The 20,336-nt window shown below is 39.9% G+C and overlaps 1 protein-coding gene across 2 annotated transcripts in view; it reads right to left on the minus strand.

Annotated features, from left to right (window-relative positions):
* Positions 1–20,336, minus strand: part of LOC124795238 (vezatin-like) — a 121,004-nt gene that overhangs the window by 27,806 nt on the left and 72,862 nt on the right. For both annotated transcript variants that reach the window (XM_047259166.1, XM_047259165.1), the window contains exons 5-6: positions 19,729–19,977; positions 7,851–8,021 (exon numbers count right to left, since the gene is read on the minus strand). In XM_047259166.1, the coding sequence (XP_047115122.1) occupies positions 7,851–8,021; positions 19,729–19,977 (420 nt within the window). The remainder of the gene's footprint in view (positions 1–7,850; positions 8,022–19,728; positions 19,978–20,336) is intronic.

Here is a 20,336-nt window from a genome sequence, read left to right on the forward strand (position 1 = left end):
TGTGACAGTCATCTGCTATGGTCAAAACTTTCACAGGGAAGAATACATTTTGCTCAGTGATCACCTACCATAGCGAGTACAGCAAACTGTAATAAACGTACTAGCTTAACAAACGACGTGCTGGACAATAAGTCTTTTTTTATATATTTTGCACTTTTTAATGACCATTTAAAGAACCACCACCTGATCTATATCAGCCTGTGTGGCTATTGTGAATGGACAGTAACCACAGGTTCTACTGTAACCTATTGTTTTGCACATCAGAAACTCTGAAGATGTAGTATTCAGCTGTTCTTGCCACGATGCCCCCTCACACTGTAGTTAACTCCTGTAACACTGCTGCAGACTCTGCAAAGATGTGGTGAATTCTTAGCAACAATACTGCTACTTCTCCTTGCTCCTGCAGTGCCTGTTACTTCATTGCCTTGTTGTAAATGGTTTAGTAATTTCACTTCTGATTTGTTGTCGTTAACTAATACGTTGCTATTTTTTTGTGTTAGAAGTAACATTGACAAAAATGATTTTACAAGAAAATCTAATATTAGCTTCTTTTCTGAAATTTATTACTCACACTCTGTGATTAAATTGTATAGCAAGCTTCCTTTTAAATATGTTTTCTGAACTGCAAAAGAATTTTCAGTTCATTTAGTCAATAAGAATACTGAAACAACACCATTTTGAAAAGAAGTTACAAAACACACACTTTGAGAACTGGCATCTACTTTTAAAAGTAGTAATATCAATATAATAGAGGGAAACATTCCACGCGGGAAAAATATATTTCTATCGACCTGCCAGCGCTTTCGTATGGTAAGTCACATCATCTTTTAAATATATTTAAAAGTAGTGATTTATACATCCCAAGTAGCTATTTGTTGCAGTAACATTTCCACGAAAGTGTTTAAACATTTGACAGTATTTTCCACATCTGTAAAAATATACAGAGAAATGAAAATTGGGTACAAACACGTTAGTCATTTATGTTGACAAAAATCACATTTTTTAGACGCAATTACAACCATTTGAACACTGATGTAGTGGTTTGCAGAATTTTTTTTGAGAGCTAAAGAATGACTTTTCTGGAAATTACAAACACTGAAAACATTACAGTCTTAGACCCTTCTAATTTTGGCACCATTTAGGCAGCCTTGTTAGTACCTTTCAGACTTGTTGGAGGTAACAAGCTGGTCTCCAGAGCAGGGTCAGCTACACTTACATCTATATTACCGGGATGGTCACAGACAATGGCTGATTTTGAAAATAACAATATCATTACTGAGAAAGCCATACATAATGTAGAATGATACACAAGTTGTTAATCATAATGCAGATTTGCTCTTCAGACTGATACAGGTTTGCTTGTAAGTAAACTTAAGTCATTCAGTATTTTCTGTGACTGCAGGGTTCCCACAAATTTCCCCAAATGAAATTCGCTAATATTTCCCCAATTTCCAGTTTTAGCATTTTTTCCATGACAAATTTTGAGATTTAAAGAGTAAATTAAGACGAAAGTTGACAACCTGCCTTTGCAGCTACAGTACAAGAAACAATAGTGCAAATGAGGACATGCCTATAAACAAAAATAAAAAAACTTGCAAGCAGATGGCATTTCCTGATGTGAGAAAAAATCTTAAGTGCTAACATCTTCTTTTGTAATGAACTGGTTTTAGATGGAGAAAGCAAGCCAAATGGTATATATGTTTCATTAAGACCATTAATGTTATTTTATTTCAACAAAACAAAAATTTGGTGACAAAAATTCGCATTTCTTTGGAGCTGCAAGACATATTTAAAATACCTTCACTGATTTCAAAATAGGTCACTTGAAAGAAGTGTATAAGGTGGGGACGAATTGTGTAAAGCAACACTGTAGGTGACTGCCAATAAAATGATGGTTCTAATATATTTGTTATTGTCGGTTATTACCCACTGAGTTATTACGACACATTTAAACAGACTCAGCCTGCGGGCAAATAGGTATGAGCAGATCCGACAGGCAGGGCCTGCACATTAGTGGAACCGAATGGCTTCAGATCAGCAGGCCTGATCCATTACAGATATCTGCAGAAATGATATGAGGAAGTCCACTCATGTGGCCAGCTATTCACAAGTCACAGATAGCATGTTGATGAAATGAGACCACAGTGATGAATTCAAGAAACAGATAACTTGTTCAAATACTCTGAGAATCAAAAGTAATCATGGCAGCTACCAGCTCAGTGTAAAGATGATTGCTGAGCCACAGACAGGCATGTAGAAAAGACAATCACACTCTCACAACAAAATTTTCAGCCATAGCTTTTGTCAGAAAACGAGAGCACACACACATTCACAACTCATGCACCCATGACCACCATCTCCAGCTGCTGCGTCTACAGTCTCTGAGAATCAGATCCAAACAAACTACTCTTCGCACCTCCCTGCCTCTCATCGGCAGCTGCTAGGCTGGTGGCAAAAAGTGGTGACAGCACTGACTACAAACTGAGGGGATGGTGGGACGGGGAGAAGCAGTAGTAATGAGGGAGTAGGGAAGTGGCACATGTACTCAGCTGCACCCAGCCAGCAACGATGCATGGCATCTCAGTACACAAACCATTTCCTCTACTGAGACAAAAATGAGATTTTACCAGTTTTTTCTTTTTTTTCCAAATTTCTCTGATATTTCTCTGATTTCCCTGACATTGAAATTCCCTGATTCCCAGAACCTGTGGCAACTCTGGACTGTGTGTTTCTTAGATTTATTGTTTTAAATGCTGAGGAAGGGTTTTCCACTGAAGCCTTATATCATGGAATTGTCAAAATCAAATATGATAATTTACATACTTCACTGAACCCTGAAAAAGGGCCATTCTTACTAATACTAATGGAAGTACCTCATACTCATTCTTTGAAAAGAACTTGGGTGAACAGTACAGCACAATAAGGTCCTTTTTCAAAGCAATATTATCTAAGAATGGTCCACAAATTGACGACAGTTCACATAAAAGTTGATCAAGAAATTTTAGCTTGTAAGTTTCATAATTCTGAGAGTAAAGCAGGAGAAAAATCCCATATTATTGAAGAAAGAGAACCTTTGGTCTATCTCACAACTGTGATCAATTGTTTCAAAATATAGACGATGATAAATGCCCATTTCTGAGTCATTTGAATGCAATCTCTTCACTCTGTTTTTACAAATTGTATCATGATTTTGAGTCACAGATTTCCAAAAAAGTATCAAAAATGTGTTTCCTGTCAGATTGCAAATGTTCTAAAATCCTCTCAATCTTCTTGCTGCAATACACAGCATCATAGTTTTTCATGTACGGTATGTTATACAACACATCTGTGTAACTGAACAGCTTTCAAAATATTTCCAGCAAGAGGACTGACTGGAAATTGTGCAGAAAAACCAAAATACACTAACACATCACCACTGCATCACTGTTCCAGTTATCACTGTTATTTGGAACTCTGTCAAAGAATTGTAGGGATTTGACTTGTGTTCTTCAATAGTGTAGACCAATCGGGATGAGAAGTACCATCTAACAGGTGAGTGATAGAAACTCTCTCTGAACAAGTTCCTGTAATGTGCAACTTCTTTCACAACACAGAATAAATGAAGAAATACCATTCATAATTTGCAAAAATATTTTACATTCTTTAATGTTAAAGATGCTTTATTGCGAAACAAAATTCAATACAGGGGCATATATCTTGACAAAACCTTACTCTGCAGGCTCTTACTCAGTACTGAAGCTCCACTAAATGTCTGGTTGACCAACGTCTCTGCAATGGCAAATTCATCAACTGTGTGTTCATCTTGAGCAAACAAATCATTAGCGGTTCTGCCTGCTCCATCATCAGTAAAACTAAAGAATTTTTCATTCACACTATCTTTATGAACATAACGCAGAATTATTGACAATTGCAATTTACACAATATGTCAGAAGTTTCGCCAAGCATTATGGCTACAAAGACTGCCAATTTTATTTCTTGTTTCAGTGATTCCTTAACTACCTCAGAAATAGCTTCAATAATTTCATTTTGTATGGTTGTGAAAGTTCCTTGAAATACTGTAGATATACTCTAGTGTGCCTCTAACAAGGGTTATAGTTTTTCAAAATACTTAGTAATTCCATGTAATTTACTTTGTTAATAGTAGCATCCAACTCATGTCCTCAAAATGGGAGCTCTTATTTTGTTATATAACACACTGCATCAATGAGTCTTTTCAAATTTTCCCTGTTCCTTTTAACTTGTTTGATGTGCTGCCTAATATCACTTCAGTGCTGCTCATTTAGCTAGATGTCAACTCTGTCCTTCCCAAATATTTTTAAATGCAAAAGTGACAGAGAGATATTGGGATTTCGAATGTCTTTGTTGCCCAACTGACAGTTGATTTACATCTGAAAACCCATATTTATTCATCGCCAATATTGCTCTGGAAAACAGAAACATGGCCAACAGAAAAGTTTATTTGAATCGGGATAACCCGTCAACCAACCAACACTTCCATACTGTGAAATAGAAAAATGTCTAGTGTAATGTTCTTGTTTGCCCTTATGCTCAGAAACTACTTTAGGTAATTGTGGCTTCAGCCTACCTTTTGTAACTCCTTCCAATTATTCTTAAACAGTTCTCATGGAAACTGGTTTCCTAGCAAGTGTTTCTTAGTTACATTTACCTCAATTGTCAGTTCTGAACTTGGAACAAAACCCCTAAAAAACATCACAAAGTTGGAAACAAAATCCTACACCATATTTTAGGTTATTACAAACATTTACAGTTAAAGAAATAAAAAATGAAAACAACATTGGGAACGTTTCTGAACACACAACACTGATGTGTTAAAGCGTCATTGCCAGTAGAGGTGAGCAGCGAGGTGCCTTCCCCACACATCAGTGACAAGTTGCAGCCCCCTCCTGAAAACTAAGTGGGCACACTCCCTCCCATCCCTCCCCTCCTGCCCACAATTCCTAAACAATGTGTGCAGCCATGCCACAGAATGCTTCCCCCTCCACAAAGCTCAGCTTAGCTGCTGGTGGACAACATTCCTTCAGTTCCCCGAGTCAGATCAGAAGAGGGCTGTCACCCAGCAGCACACAGAGCATGTGTCTGAGCTCATTTTCTGTCACAGATTGCGGCAGTCAAACTCATGTTCAGTAACAGCAGAATGCATTGCTGTTTGTTCCATGTTCCTCTTCTAAATACTTTCCACAGATTTCGAGAATAGAAGTATTAGTAATATGGGAAAATTTTGAAAAGGCTTGCAGCGCACAGCTAGCGCATATTGAATAAATGCCCGTGGTCCTCACCCTCAATCCACGTATGAACGTGTCGTCAATGAATCTGAATCAGGTAAGGGCTGTGGGATTCTGAGTGGTTACGAAGGATACCTCTAGACGGGCCAAGAATAGGTTAGCACAGGATGGTGCCATATGGTTGCCCATCACTGAACCGCTGATCTGTTTCTAAATTATGCATTCAAAGCTGAAGTAATTGACGGTTGGTCATGGTGACAAGGAAGGAGGTTGTAGATCTGGAGGTAGTCGAGTGTTGGGAAAGGTACTGTTCAATAGCAGCAAGACCATGGGCATTAGGGATGTTAGTGAAGAGGGAGGTTGACGTCAATAGTGATGAGCAGGGCACTCTGTGGTACAGGAACTGGAACTGGAACTGTGTACAGTCAGTAAAAGAATTGTTTGATACCTTTTATATAGGAGGGTACATTATGGGTATTCATTCCGAGACTTGTCTGTATTTTGAAAGCAATATGAAAGAACTAAAGGTGGATGGAAAAAGACCTACAGGGCACTCAAGAACATGGTGGAACACGAGAGTGAGAATATCTGTGAAAAGGAGAGGTGTGACCTGGCAGCAAATGGAAGAAGAAAAATGATGGGCGGACCGAGCCAAATGGAGAGGACTCGTCAGCAACCAGACCCCGCAGTAGCTGGAGCAGGATCCGGATACAACAACAACATTATGGGTAATATGCTTAAGGTGTTAGCCCAGAAGAGCAGAGATTCTCAAGTGTAGGAGGGAGAGGGGGCTGCATAGTTACCAACCACAGTGAGGCATCCTGGGTGGTTGGGTATATGGACTTCAGGAAACATACAGAAGGTAGGAGTGGAGGGTGTGGTATGTGTGAGGATAGAGAGATACTCTGGGGAGAGGTTCCGAGATGGCTCTATGGATTTGATGAGTGAGACTGGAGATGCTGTTGGATATCTGAAATGGGGTCACTGTGGCAGGGTTTGTAGGTGGACAAATCTGACAGCTGGTCGAGTCCCTCCACCTGCAATACCTACGGTTCAAACCCACAGTTGTGGAGCCCTTGTTGGCAGGTAGAATTATAAAGTCACAGGCATCACTCATCCCATCAAAGGCACAGCTACTGGTGAAAGCAGTCATAAGACCTACAAACTAAGCTGCAGCCACTGTGCTGCTTTCTATTTGATCATGACAATCAACAAGTTGTCTGTCCGCATGATTGCTCACCAACAAACAGTGGCCAAGAGGCAGTTGGATCACTCGTTGCTGAAAAAGCTGCCAAACATAACACACTTTGCTTCAATGGCTGCTTCACAGACTTTACTGCTTGGAACCTTCCTATCAACACCAGCTTTGCCAAACTGCACAGGCGGGAATCCTCCATGCAATATCTCCTACATTCCTGTAATCCCCCTGACCTCAACCTTTGCTAGTTCCTGTCCTTTGCCCACCTATCCCCTTCCCTTCTCCCACTCCTGCACAATACACTACTATTCTTTTTCTCCTCCTATACTTCTCTCCTTTACCACTCTCCTCCCCCTCCCCCTTTCCATCCAACCCCTCAAACATCATGACAGCACCTAGCAGCCCTACCCTGTCCCCGCTATGCCCCTGCCTGATCTTGCAAGCAGCACTATGCTTTCCTCCACCCCTACCCTGCTATCTCTTCCCCTCCCCATCCCAGCTTTCACATAACTCCCACCATCTGCAGTTGCTGTACAAGGCCCGGCCACAGTGGCCAGAGACAACGGTCTTGGGTGTGTGATTTGTGCTTGTGTGAATGTGCGAGTGTTTGTCAAAATAGTTCACAGATGAACAAACCATTTCTGGGATAATGCAATAAAAGAAGCAATATAGATAAAAATATGTGACACCACTCTTAATAAGGATGGCAGCTTACAGATTAACAAGCCTAGGGACCTAGCCATCAGATATAGCAGGTGCGCATTGAAAATATTACCTCTCTTGGAAATGGACTAAGCATGAGTGACAACACGGGCAATGGCTTGGCTGTAATGGAATCAGTAACTATATGACAGTCACCAGTTGACAATGGCCAAGGTGTACTCCTCAGAATGCTCATGGATATTTAACCACTTGACGTGGCTGGAAGCTCAAGAAAATTTTGTGTTTGCTTATAGTTATGATAGTTTATTTTTGTAATTGAAATACTGATTTATACATGGACATGTTCTCAACTTTTGCACTTTGTTTAAAAAAAAGTGTAGTTAACCATAGAGATGTTAATAAGTTGTCCTGAATACTTTGATGATTTAGTGTTTCAATTTTTTTTAATTTTATCAACTACTTGAATCATAAATTTTATTCAATTTAATAATAAACCTTAAATGCTGTGTTGCAGGTTAGTTTAAAATATGTATGCTTAAAAGGTCACATTAATAACAGACAATAACTACACAAAATCTACAATCAACTACTGGCATATGCACCATGATGAGTAAAATTATTTATTTTATTTAGGAGATTGTTTTGCTTGAGGCCACAAAGAAGCATCCAGGCCAGTCTCTTCAAATTGTGCAACATATTACTAATCACCATTCATTCTGTTTTCAAGACAATATACTCTACTAACCTCAAAGGGTATTGCTCTACAAGAACTCGTGTCGCTTCAGTAAGGCTCTGCACAGCTGCAGTTAAGGCAGACAACAGACCTTCACGAAGACCAGGTAGTGTGTGCCATCGTCGTGTCAGGCTTGGTAGAGATGAATTTTCTAGTCGTTCAACAGAACTACCTGTTACAGAGCTGCAACAAAATAAAAACTGAGAATTTCAAAGTAATTTTCTTCTTACTGCTACTGAAAGAAAGATAAACACTAAAAATTGTTTTCTAAGAGGAAACAAATGTGTGAGTTGCTTTTAAAATATTCTCTTTGAAAAATGATTTGTAGCCTGCCAGTATTAGATTGAGGAATGAGGTAGTAAGTCATTTGATTCTTCAACACAGCAGTTGTGCAACTCAAAATTGTGTTGCTCAACCTATCTGACAAATTATTTATGCATGCTGAAAATATTAATGGTACTATTACACTTCCTCGGGGCACACTCACTATTACATTTGATTCTATGGAACGTTTGTCGTCCTGTATGATAAACTGGATTCTATTAGTCGAATATTCCTTGAGCCATTCACGTACTTGTGATGATACTCTGTAAGATTTGATCTTGGTTAGCAGTCAACGATGTGGCACAGGATCAACCATATTACGGAAACAAAGGAAGTCACAATTTACCTGGTCACCTGTATCTGTTTTTTGCAAGATCTTGTGTGTGAATACTGTGTTTCACGCAAATGTTTTTCTACTTAATTTATATTGATTCTTTGAGAAGAGCTTGTTTCTTCCATAAATGTCTTAATGTTTGACCTTAGAATATGCTCTAGGAGCCTGATACATACAAACAATGTAATTTGTTGGGGTGTGACATGTATATGCTATGAAATAACATGTTCTACTTTCATCTACTTAGGTTGACAAAAATGTTTATGGAAACTGAAAATGTAGTTTAGGTAGTTATTAAGTCTGGAACATCCCACGGTGCACGTCCTTGTGTCATATATGTGCAGATAGATGCAAAAGGAAGTCACCTCAACAAGGGCTGATGGCGAATGTGTGCTTATGCTTCTTTGGCAGGTATGGCTTGTGGTTTCCGTACTAGGGAATGCTGCAATTAATTTACACCTAGGGCGACACTAAAGATTAGTCTGTCGTCACAACCAAGCATGCAGGAGTGGACGGGGGGGAGGGGGGGGGGGGGGTTCGGAGGGGCAATATCATGTACTAGCCAAATGTTTAGATACTGCATCTTGTTTCCATTTCATAATCAACTACGAACTAACATCAAGATAAAGTCCCTATGCCTAGGATACATGGAGCTTATTTATCCTCCAACGTCACATTTCCCAACAGTTTACCACCACAAATAGTATTAAAAGACGTGTTCTGGAGAGATCTTTAATACAGCGTATGTTAGCTTTGTTGCAAGCTTAATATTTTTGGTATTTTTATTTCTAAACTTCACAGATTTTATGTTTTGTGCACTCGAACCATAGTGTTTGAGTTTGCATGACACATCATTGACTTTTCCATGATGTCACAGGCCTTATGCAGTGATTGACTGACATGAGCAACCGAGCAACTGCCATGGTAATTTACACGCCATATCTACACTTATGTATTACTAAAACTAAACTCCAGCCAAACAGGTCTTGCAAGGCCCAATGGTACTGACCATGTCATCCTCAGCCCACAGGTGTCACTGGATGCGGATATGGAGGGGCATGCGGTCAGGACACCACTCTCCAGGCCGTATGTCTGTTTACAAGACTGGAGCTGCTACTTCTCAATCAAATAGATCCTCAGTTTGCCTCACAAGGGCTGAGTGCACCCTGCTTGCCAACAGCTCTTGGCAGACAGGATGGTCACACATAAAAGTGCTAGCCCAGCTCGACAGCATTTAACTTCGGTGATCTGACGGGAACTGGTGTTACCACAGCGGCCAGGTCGTTGACTATGTATTACACAAATATGAATTTTAAGTGATACAATGCACACAACCACCCATCTGCATCATACACTGCTCTGTTAAAATTGTGTGTACACCCTGTCTGGATTTACACATTTCTGTTCTTGATTCAAGTTTACATCGGGTCTGGGTAGACCAAATTCCTTCACTTTCATACTAACCATATGTTCCATAATTTTACCTAATAAACTGGATTCTGAATTCATACTGTGTTGTGTTTGAACTTGTGATATGTTGCTGTTATTTGCAAGAACATAAAACGCACTAAATTCATGTGTAACACACTCACAAAAAGAAAATTGCTAGTAATGCATGTTACTGCAGTCAGCAAGCTAGGAAACTAAAGTAAAACAGGGAATTTTCACATACGGGGTATATTTCATGTAAAATTTTTGAAAACATTATCAGCAATCTTTAAAATTAAAATTTCAAGATTAAAAACAGTCTTGATCACAACTTTTTATTTTTATTGGAGTGACTGGTTTCGATCCTATTTAAGAACCATCTTCAGACTCCAGAATGGTGGGTGGACTTCATGGGGCAAGTTGCGCCAACCCTTGATGCTGGAATAAGTTATTCCACCCACCTTTCTGGAGTCTGAAGATGGTTCTTAAATAGAATTGAAACCGGTCACCCCCAATAAAAATAAAAAGTTGCAATCAAGACTGTTTTTAATCTTGAAATTATAATTCGTGTGCTTCTCCTCAAATCATTCATGAGGGTGGGTGGGTGGGGGGGGGGGGGGGCGGCCTAAAACTGTGCACGTCGGTAAGACACCCTTAGGCTGAATCACCAGTCTTCAGGATGCCTATAAGAGCTGTACTCTGAGGAAGCCATGACCCAAACCTGTCTCCTGCATAGATCTAGCGGCAATTCCAGGTGCAGCCTTAAGACTGGCTACTACCTGTTCAAAAAAACATTGCTCGATTTCACATATCAACAGTTCCAAAAACGTATTATTTAAGCCTGTCTGCAAATTATGGGAAACGCGTTCTAAAACTTTAAATTCTGTAATAAGTTATTTATTTTTATATATATTTAGGGGTGACTCCACCTCAGAACCTCTAATTATGAGCCGCACCAGTGCTTTGGTGTAACGACTTGGCGATGCCTTACAATTCGAGAAGAAAAGTGGCGCTGGCAAGAAAGTGAATGATGGAAGAAGTGAAGACTCGTGATGAGAACTGTCATTCATGCTCTAATCCCAAAGTATTACATACATACTATGACCTACTGTGAATTACAAGTTATGAACGATCTCCATTGCCTGCAATTGTAAAGTAAATATACAGCGGAAACTTTGCCGTTATAGTACAGAAGAGTTACTGCAAACTGAAATAGATCAGAGCTCTCTTTCAACATCTGCCCCAACTTCAAAAGGAGAAGTCACAAGGCACAGTTTAATGGCACTGTGTAGCAGGTCCTCTCAAGCAATTAAGTCCAAGAAAGGCAACCACAAATTACTTGTAAGGTAAAGCTGGCACACTCATGCCATCAGGTGAGAGATCAAACATGGAGTACACCCAAAAATGCCTGTAACATTCCATGATCTATAATTCTGTGCAACCAATACATTACCTTTTTGCAAACTGGACCGATCTGTGCTGCTTTGCCAGTCATAAGAGAGTATTTGCTGTGGGACTGAATCTTAGTAAATATGAACTAAGAAAGAAGCTAGGTCTGTGGCATTGTTGTTGCTGTTGTTTTTGTTGTTGTTGTTGTTGTTGTTGTTGTTGTTGTTGTCATCTTAGTCATCTTCAGTTTGAAGAATGGTTTTATGCACATCTCCACACTAGCCCATCCTGTGAAAGTTTTCTCATCTCTGCATAACTAATGCAACCTGCAACCATTTGAACCTGCTTACTACATTCAAGCCTTGGTCTCCCTCCACAATTTTTAGCTGCTTCATTTCCTTCAATCATTAAGTTGAGGTTTCCTTGATGCCTCATAATGCATTTTATCAAGCAAACCCTTTTTTAATGAAGTTTTGCCAAAAATTTCTTTTTTCCTTTATCCAATACAGTTATTATTTGAGCTAGTCATCTAATCTTCAACATTAACAATGTAAAGAAAAGATAGATTACTACTTACCATAAAAAGGATCTGTTAAGTAGCAGACAGGGACAATTAAAAGACAGTTACACGTCAGCTTTCAGACACAGCCTTAGTCAGAAGGAGACACATGTGCACATTCATTCACACAAGCAAGTACACCTCACACACACATGGCTGCCAGCTTGGACCAGAATGACAAGGTGTGGAGATGGCGATCATTGCTTGTGTGAATGAATGTGTGTGTGTGTTTCTTTTTCTGGTAAAGGCTGTGGCCCAAAGGTAATGTGTAAATGTCTTAACTGTGCCTGTTAGCAACTTCACATGTCATCTTCATGGTATAAAGCAATCTATCTTTTCCTTACATTGTTAATATTCCAACCTGGAGTTTCCACTGTTTAATCTTCAACAGCTCTCTGTAGCACCACATTTCAAAAGTATCTATTCACTTCTTGTCTGTACTGCTTATTGTCCATGTTCACTTTTGTATAAGACTACACTTCACTTCACAGAAATATCTCCAGCAAAAACTTCCTAAAACTTAAATTTGCATTCAGTTTCACTAACTTTCTCTTTTTCATAAAAACTATTCTTGCAATTGTCAATCAGCATTTTATATCCTCTCTACTTTGGCATTGTCAGTTATTTTGCTGCCCAAATAACAAGACTCATCTACTATTTTCATGGTGTGTTCAATGTAAAATCCAACTGCAATTCCATCAGGCCCTGGTAGATTTAGTTGTTTTTCAATACCGGAGGGGTTAACATTGAAATCACTCATCTGTACGTCTGTGCAGTGATCAAACATTGGTGAAGTACCATCATCTTGAATGAAGACATATTCAAATGCAGAATTTAAAATTTCTGCTTTCTGTCCACTCTCTTCAGTTTAGATACCAGAGGGATCCACGAGAGATTGAGTGAAAGGTTTGAATCCATTCACTGACTTTATGTATGATCAGAACTTCCTAGGATTTTCTGATAAATCATCAGCATATGACTGAAAAAATACTGCTGGCTTTATGCACTGCTCTTCTCACATTGCACAAGTTGTTATCAACTTTTCTGCTTCTTCATCCTTGCAATCTCTCTTATTGTGAGACTGTAATACAATCTGATTTTCTAATATTCTATAAAGGATACAATTAAACCAGGATGGATCTTTGCTGTCTTTTATTACTTTACTTGCAAAGTACTTATGCATACCATGATTTATAGCATCTTTCAACTTAAACCCCAATTTTACTGCATTTCCCAGATCCGACTCAAATATTTTTAGTTCTTAGTTGACAGTGTCTTTCTATCAGTTCAATCAAACATTAGTACTATCTGAGCTTTCTTGATGATCTTTTTGCAATTGGTAACAACTGTTCCTGTAACAGGATCATGGTCACTTTACTGCTACCACTCTCAAAAAGTTTGGATAGGTTCATAATTAGGTGGTCTAGAAAATATGTTTTGCATGCCCATATTATATGCTGGTCGGCAATTTTATAACAAAGCCCCAATGTGATTCTCTGTGAGCCAGAATTTTCATCTCTTGGAATCTTATTCAATGATCATTTTACAATCTACTCTCCACCGTCACAGGCCGGCTAATTCATTCTGCTTTAAATAGCATTTTTGCTCTGCGTGGCATTCAGCTAAAACTGATTGATCTGGTCAACACAGTTATCATCATATTTGGTGGGATGTGGCATATAGTAAATGTCCTGAAACCAAGGTCACCCTGCAGTGGTGACTGTGTATGTCTGATCTCTGTTGGCAGTCAGTACATCAGCTTCAGACTATGACTTTGCAACCAGCACCTGATTCTACTGGTTTTGGTGCTACAGTACTGCAGGATTGCAGAAGGTTTTCTGGTCTCCCCATACATATCACTGATCCTCATTTGTTTCACGTACAAAATGTGGATCAAAAATCAATCTTACTAAAGCTGTGTTTTCTAAACTTGTACTTAAGCGGTTCTTATTTTGATTGCAAATGATTATTATTGAAAATCCACCGCTCGGAAAAAAATTGGTACACCTGGAAAGATGACGTCAATTTTGATTCTATTATGGCATATGCCACCTAGGGTATAGTAGATGTACTGATAATAGTTTCAGCATTGTCCATCAACAGACAGCATAGTGGCATAGCTACCAGAGTGCCACCTGTATTTACTCTTTAAGAAGGAATGCTCACAGCTAGAAGACTCAGTGTGGTGCAAACATGTGAAGCAAACTGGAAAACATGCCACAGAGATGCACATGTTTCCTAAAGCCAGCTGAGCAAGTTTAAAAGGGTCACATTGTGGCCTTACAAGTGACACAACAGTCCTTTTACAGAGTTAGTACACAAGTTAGAGATGATGTATCAGTTGTGCAATGACGCTGGTATCAGTGGTCAACGAACATTCTCACACCCATAGACGAGGATCTGGACCTCTATGCAGCACAGACACCTGCCAAGATCTTTATACTGTAAGGGCAGCAGTGGTAGATTGCGCAGCTACCACACACATAAGAAGGCTTGTGAGCCCAGAAGTGTCAACACAATTGTTACAAACCAGTTATTAGCAGTTGGACTATGGGCACGCATGTCTCTAGCCAGCTTTCCACTCAAACCAGGGCAGCGACTTCCATGGTTTGACTGTTGCCATCAGAGGACCACTTGGAAGATGGTCTGATGCATCACTGTCTTCAGTGATGAGAGAAGATTCTGCCTGCACGCAAGTGATGGTCATCTGCGCTTATGATGTAGACCTGGTGAGCTTTGTCTCACAGCGTGCGTCCATGCCATACCAGGCCTTATGGTCTGGACTGCCATAAACTACAACCCTTATTCACCTTTGGTGTTTCTGGAGGGGATGCTAACCAGTGCTTGGTATGTGCAGAATGTTTTTAAACCCGTTCTTTTGCTGTTTTTGCAACAGGGTAATGATCACCCATGCACAGCCTGTAAAACCCAAATGCTCTGCATGACACGCAGCAATTTCCCTGGCCAGCACAATCTCTGGACTTGTCTCCAATCATGCAGGTGTGGGATATGATGGGACGAGATGTGACTTGTGCAACTCATTAACCAACAACTCTTACAGAACTATGTGAACAGGTCGAACAGGCATGGCAAAATGTATCCCAGGACAGTATTTGCCATCTGTACAATCAACTGTATGCCAGAGTCAGCACTTGTCCTAATATTGGTGTTTCCATATGAGTCGATACCAAGCACTTCAGAACCAATTGTACTATTGATCTGTAAATGTAATCATTTCATGTACTCCATATCCATTGTTGCAACAATAAATCTCGAGTGAAGTGAAAACCTCCAAAAGAATGTACAATTTTTTTTTCCATCATTGTAGCTCCTACTTTGTAAGATATCATGTTAAGATAGCTTTCTTCATGCTACATGAACAAAATGTCTCATTTAGCACATGTCCACATGCACAGGTTTCCTAGACTAAGTCTGCTGCCTGCTCTTTGTGTCATATCCTAAAAGTGTAGTTTACTGTCTCTCTCTACCTCCGCAGTAAATTTGATGTTTACAAGATTGCCAAAAATTCATATGGACATGATAGCCACTGACAGCATGAGCCCTCTGCTCACAACCTATTGGCTGACAAAAAACTGGAGGTAACTTTGGGTTTGAAAGTTGGACTCTGTGCAAACCAAGTTCTTAACTCCACTGACAATACTGATGGCAGGAAAAAGGTTGTGCCATAACTACCTTGCTTGTACAAAATTGTTATTTAGGATGCCATCACATGTTGTTTCCACCACACATATCTGGAATATACACCCACGAGACAGAAGTCATGGGATACCTCCTAATATCGTTTTGGACCTCCTTTTGCCTAGAGTAGCCCAACAATTTCACGTGGCACAGACTCAACAAGTTGTTGGAAGTCACCTGCACAAATACTGAGCCATGTTGCCTCTATAGCTGAGCATAATTGCAAAAGTGTTGCCAGTGCAGGATTTTGGGCACGAACTGACCTCTCCATTATGTCCCATAAATGTTCGATGTGATTCATGTGGGAAGATTTGGGTGGCCAAATCATTCACTCAAATTGTCTAGAACATTCTTCAAATTACTCGAGAACTGTGACTCAATGACATGGTGCAACCAAAAAAATTTCATCACTGAATGGCTACAAATGGTATCCAAAGAGTCAAACATAACCATTTCCAGTCAATGATTGGTTCAGTTGGATCCCAGAACCCAGACCATTCCATGTAAGTACAGCTCACACCATTCTGGAGTCACCAGCAACTTCCATGGTACGCTGTTGACAATCTGGGACCATGGCTTTGTGGGGTCTGCATGACACTTGAACTCTACCACATCAGCTCTTACCAACTGAAATTGGGATTCATCTAACCAGGCCATGATTTTCCAGTTATCTAAGAGTCCCACATACATGGTCACGAGCCCAGGAGAGGCACTTTAGATGATAACGTACTATTAGCAAAGGTACTCGTGTTGATCGTCTGCTGCCATAGTCCATTAACGCCACACTGTCCTCACAGATATGTTCGACGTTCATTCTACATTGATTTCCGTAATTATTTCACGCAGTGTCAGTTGTCTGTTAGCACCAGCAGCAAACACCACTGCTCTCAGTCATAAAGAGCAGGCTGTTGACACTGTGTTGTCTGTGGTGAGAGGTAATGCCGGAAATACAGTATTCTCAGCAATTTCTTGACATTGTGGATATTGGAATACTGAATTCCCTAACAATTTTCAAAACAGAATGTCTCATGTGTCTATCCTCACTTATCATTCTGCATTCAAAGTCTCTGTTAATTCCAGTTGTGCAGCCACAGTCACATTGGAAACCTTTTCACATGAATCACTGGAGTATAGGTGACAGCTGCACTAATGCACTGGCCTTTTATACCTTGCACAGATGATACTACTACCAGCTGTATATGCGCATGTCATTATCCCTCAAATTGTGTCATCTCAGTGCATGAGGGTACATGTTTACAATGTTTTGCAGTGATGCAAGTAACATAAGTGCATATGTTTTCATGTGTGTATATTTCTGATTTTATTTCTTACTTGTTCTTGAAGCTGTTGTAAATGTTGGTATTGTTTTTATCACCAGGTACCTTAATAATGCTCAAGCAGGTGAAATTAGCTAGCAGTTAAATCATAAAATACAGTGATTATTTCAAAAATAATACAGCCTATGCAGGAAAATGACTTCCCTCAAGAAAACAGATGATAGGCTCCAATGATGTAGCTGTTAATCCAAGTAGAGCCAGTGGAAGTCACACTGAAACTGGTACCTGAAAAATTTCCATCAGACATTATTAGTCCATTCTGCCACTATATAACATTATGTACTTCTTACAAAGCATTGTCAGATGACAGACAGTACTCCAATGAGTTTTCCGCTGTCACTTGCAGGGGCAAATATATTTATGGGACATTTCAAAGATTTGGCACTAATGTTGACAGAATGCTTTCACTGGTGCATCAACATTTTATTAACGTGGCCTCATGGTGCTTATAACTGACTTGACTTGTACCTAAATGTGTGAAGTTTTCTTCAGGTAATGCAAAAAAGGGCTGCCTAAACAGAACAGGACTGCCTAAACACATTCACTTACATAGAAAGAGTTATTTATGACACTAACCATTTGGAACCGTGATTAGAATGCCTAAAGCATGTGTTTAGAAAAAACAGCCATGGTAAGAGTGACACCTAGATCTGCATTCAAGTATAAACAAAGGAATAGCTCTGACATGCCCAGGACAGCCAAAAAACTGTCTGCAATTCTGGCTATTGTGGCAACATGTCCAGCAAATTAAGGTGCACACTGCAACAGCAGTGGCTGGAACCATTACTCTTGGTGCCAAAGGAGACTGAACATACATGACTACTGGTAAAAGACAACCACTGACTCATAACACTCAGAGTACACCAAATCTCATGTAAGAAGTAACTGAATGCTGCGTGCAACACAAGTGCCACTTAAAACAGAGAGAATTAGATAGTTGGGTGTTGTGCAGATTGGTGGTGGCATGGAGGTTAGTGGCCATATCTCTGTTATTCCTGTTCTGACTGGTCAGACAGTGTGTGTGGTGCTATCTTCAGACTGCCAAGTCAACCCTTAAAACATCCGAGAAGTTTCTCATGTTGTACTTATATACAGGGAATGCCAAAACATCCTTGCAATCATTTTTTGTTTCCCTGACAACCAGAGATTAATTTCAGCTGGAACATGCCGGAATGGTGTTGCAGCAGCTTCTAGGGAACTTTTTTTTTTTAACTAAATGTAACAAGGCAGCACTGAAGATTTAAAATAGTACATGTGTATTAAATTGCAACATAACTACAATTTGTTGCTGAGCCAGCACCAGTGAGCATGACAAAGTGTGACCAATGTGATGTGATAGGCAGAGGCATGGGGTGAGGTAGTGTGTGTGTGTGTGTGTGTGTGTGTGTGTGTGTGTGTGTGTGTGTGTGTAATATACCCAAAATAAGTTGAGCTGTGTAACTTGGCAGTCTCAGAATTATGTACAAGCTAATGACATAGTATTACCACACACGCAGAGCCTGTTATGACACGAGCTGTGACCGTCATTGGTGCCTCTACTGCTAGCACCATCTCGTGACGCGGCCTGTAGTGTAAGAGCTGAGCCGGAGTTGCGGTAGTACCTAGCTTGCCCTTCTGTGTGATGGAGACACTTAACGTTTATAATGTCATCTCCCTTGGGCCCCTATGTGCTACCTATGACAATTTTGTAAGGCCTGCATGTTACAGACAACTATTAATATCACCATTGTCTGCCTTCATATTGTAACCTGTATGTGTCCTTAGGTATGTACCTAAATTTATATGTATGCGTGTTATATAAGTAGAATCCAAGTCCACTTTTATACTGTTTTCTGTCCTCCCTAGATCTGATGATAGCGGTTTTAGTTTCACCGAAACCGGTAATCATGGAATAAAAAGAAGGCTACCAGTTTATTGTTTTCAAACTCGTGTGTTTTCCACCAGCAAGAAGCAGGACAGCTGTAGTCCCTGGGACTCTTTTCCCATGATGTAATCACGGTGGAAGGGTCCAGAATGAAATTTCACTCTGCAGCAGAGTGTGCACTGATATGAAACTTTCTGGCAGGCAAATGCTCTACTGACTGAGCAAAGGCAAAGATCCCATGTTTGAGTCCCAGTCCAGAATTCAGGTTTAACTCTTTAACTGCTCTGGACGTGTTATCGCGCGCACCTTTCTACCTGTCTCTGTGTGCTCTGAACATATTTACGTGCGCCACCTGGTACTCTGAACGTGTCTATGCGTAGACATGTTCAGAGTACCAGGTAGAAGCCAGCCTGGAAGTTTCAAGAAGCATGTGCATTTCACTCTCACAGAGTCTGTCTTGTACTGTCTTTTCAAGTGAGCAGCTCATGTGCAGTGGTCTTTTCTTAAAAAGTTTGAATTTTGTTATTTCTGTATTTTCCCTTCACAGACAGATGAAGCACACATTGTAAGTGTTACTGAGTATTTTTTGTGGTCAGGTACAGGTACTCAGATTTTAGAGCCTAATAGCATCTGCAGTAGGTATTCTGCGAATTTTGTGCCTAATAATAACTGATGGACTATTGCTACATTTTAATTTTTGAGTTCCTGATCTCTGATGCAGTTTGTAATGTTTTCATACTGTGTGCTGTGTAAACAGGTGATGGAATAATAAACAAAAATATATAAATTGAATGCTTACATTTTCTTTCAGTTTATGCTGCTTTATTGTATTGTTGGCCTCAAATTCTCTAAGCTGAAAAGTGAGACCTCTTATTGTGAGGTATGTTTTTCTTACCTCAGCCTTTTAAACATATGCCATAAAACTAAATAATCCATTTAATAGAGCTGTTACTTACAACATGAAACCTCGTGCAATCAGCTCATTCTCCTGCAAACGTCTGAGTGCCTTCTTGGAAGTGGTCTGCAGTTCCTGCAATGCTCCAACAAGAGCCGCCACTGACCGCAAGCAGCGTCTGTGATACCGTTCGCCTGCCAAGCGCACTGCAGCATACAGTAGTAGTGTAGGGATGCCTATTATAAGCAGTGGGCTCTTCAGTGTCCATGTAACTGCACCTACAAGCCCACCTAAAGGCAGCACATGCCAACTGCAACAATGCATACAGTTAAAAATTTAATTTTAGCAGCAGAAAAAATAAACAGAACTTATCTGTGGAGGATGTTTTTTGCTGTTCACTTTTATCTGTGACCTATATTCCCAAGATATAAGCAAAGTAAATCAACCAATTTCATTTATAATTTATTCTATGAAGTTGGTACCATCCAGATGTACACATACAGTACACATACAAAACACAATTGAATTACCTGAAATTCCATTTTTTCAACATACTAGTTACAAAACATCATACTCCCAAGCTAAAAGTGTTGCTGAGCAGGGGAAGGGGCTGTGGGATATGTATGGGGCAATAAAGTGCAAAAACAGGAACAGAGACTTATCAACACA

The sequence above is a fragment of the Schistocerca piceifrons genome, chromosome 4, assembly GCF_021461385.2.
Source record: "Schistocerca piceifrons isolate TAMUIC-IGC-003096 chromosome 4, iqSchPice1.1, whole genome shotgun sequence".
In the NCBI taxonomy this organism is placed as follows: domain Eukaryota; kingdom Metazoa; phylum Arthropoda; class Insecta; order Orthoptera; family Acrididae; genus Schistocerca; species Schistocerca piceifrons.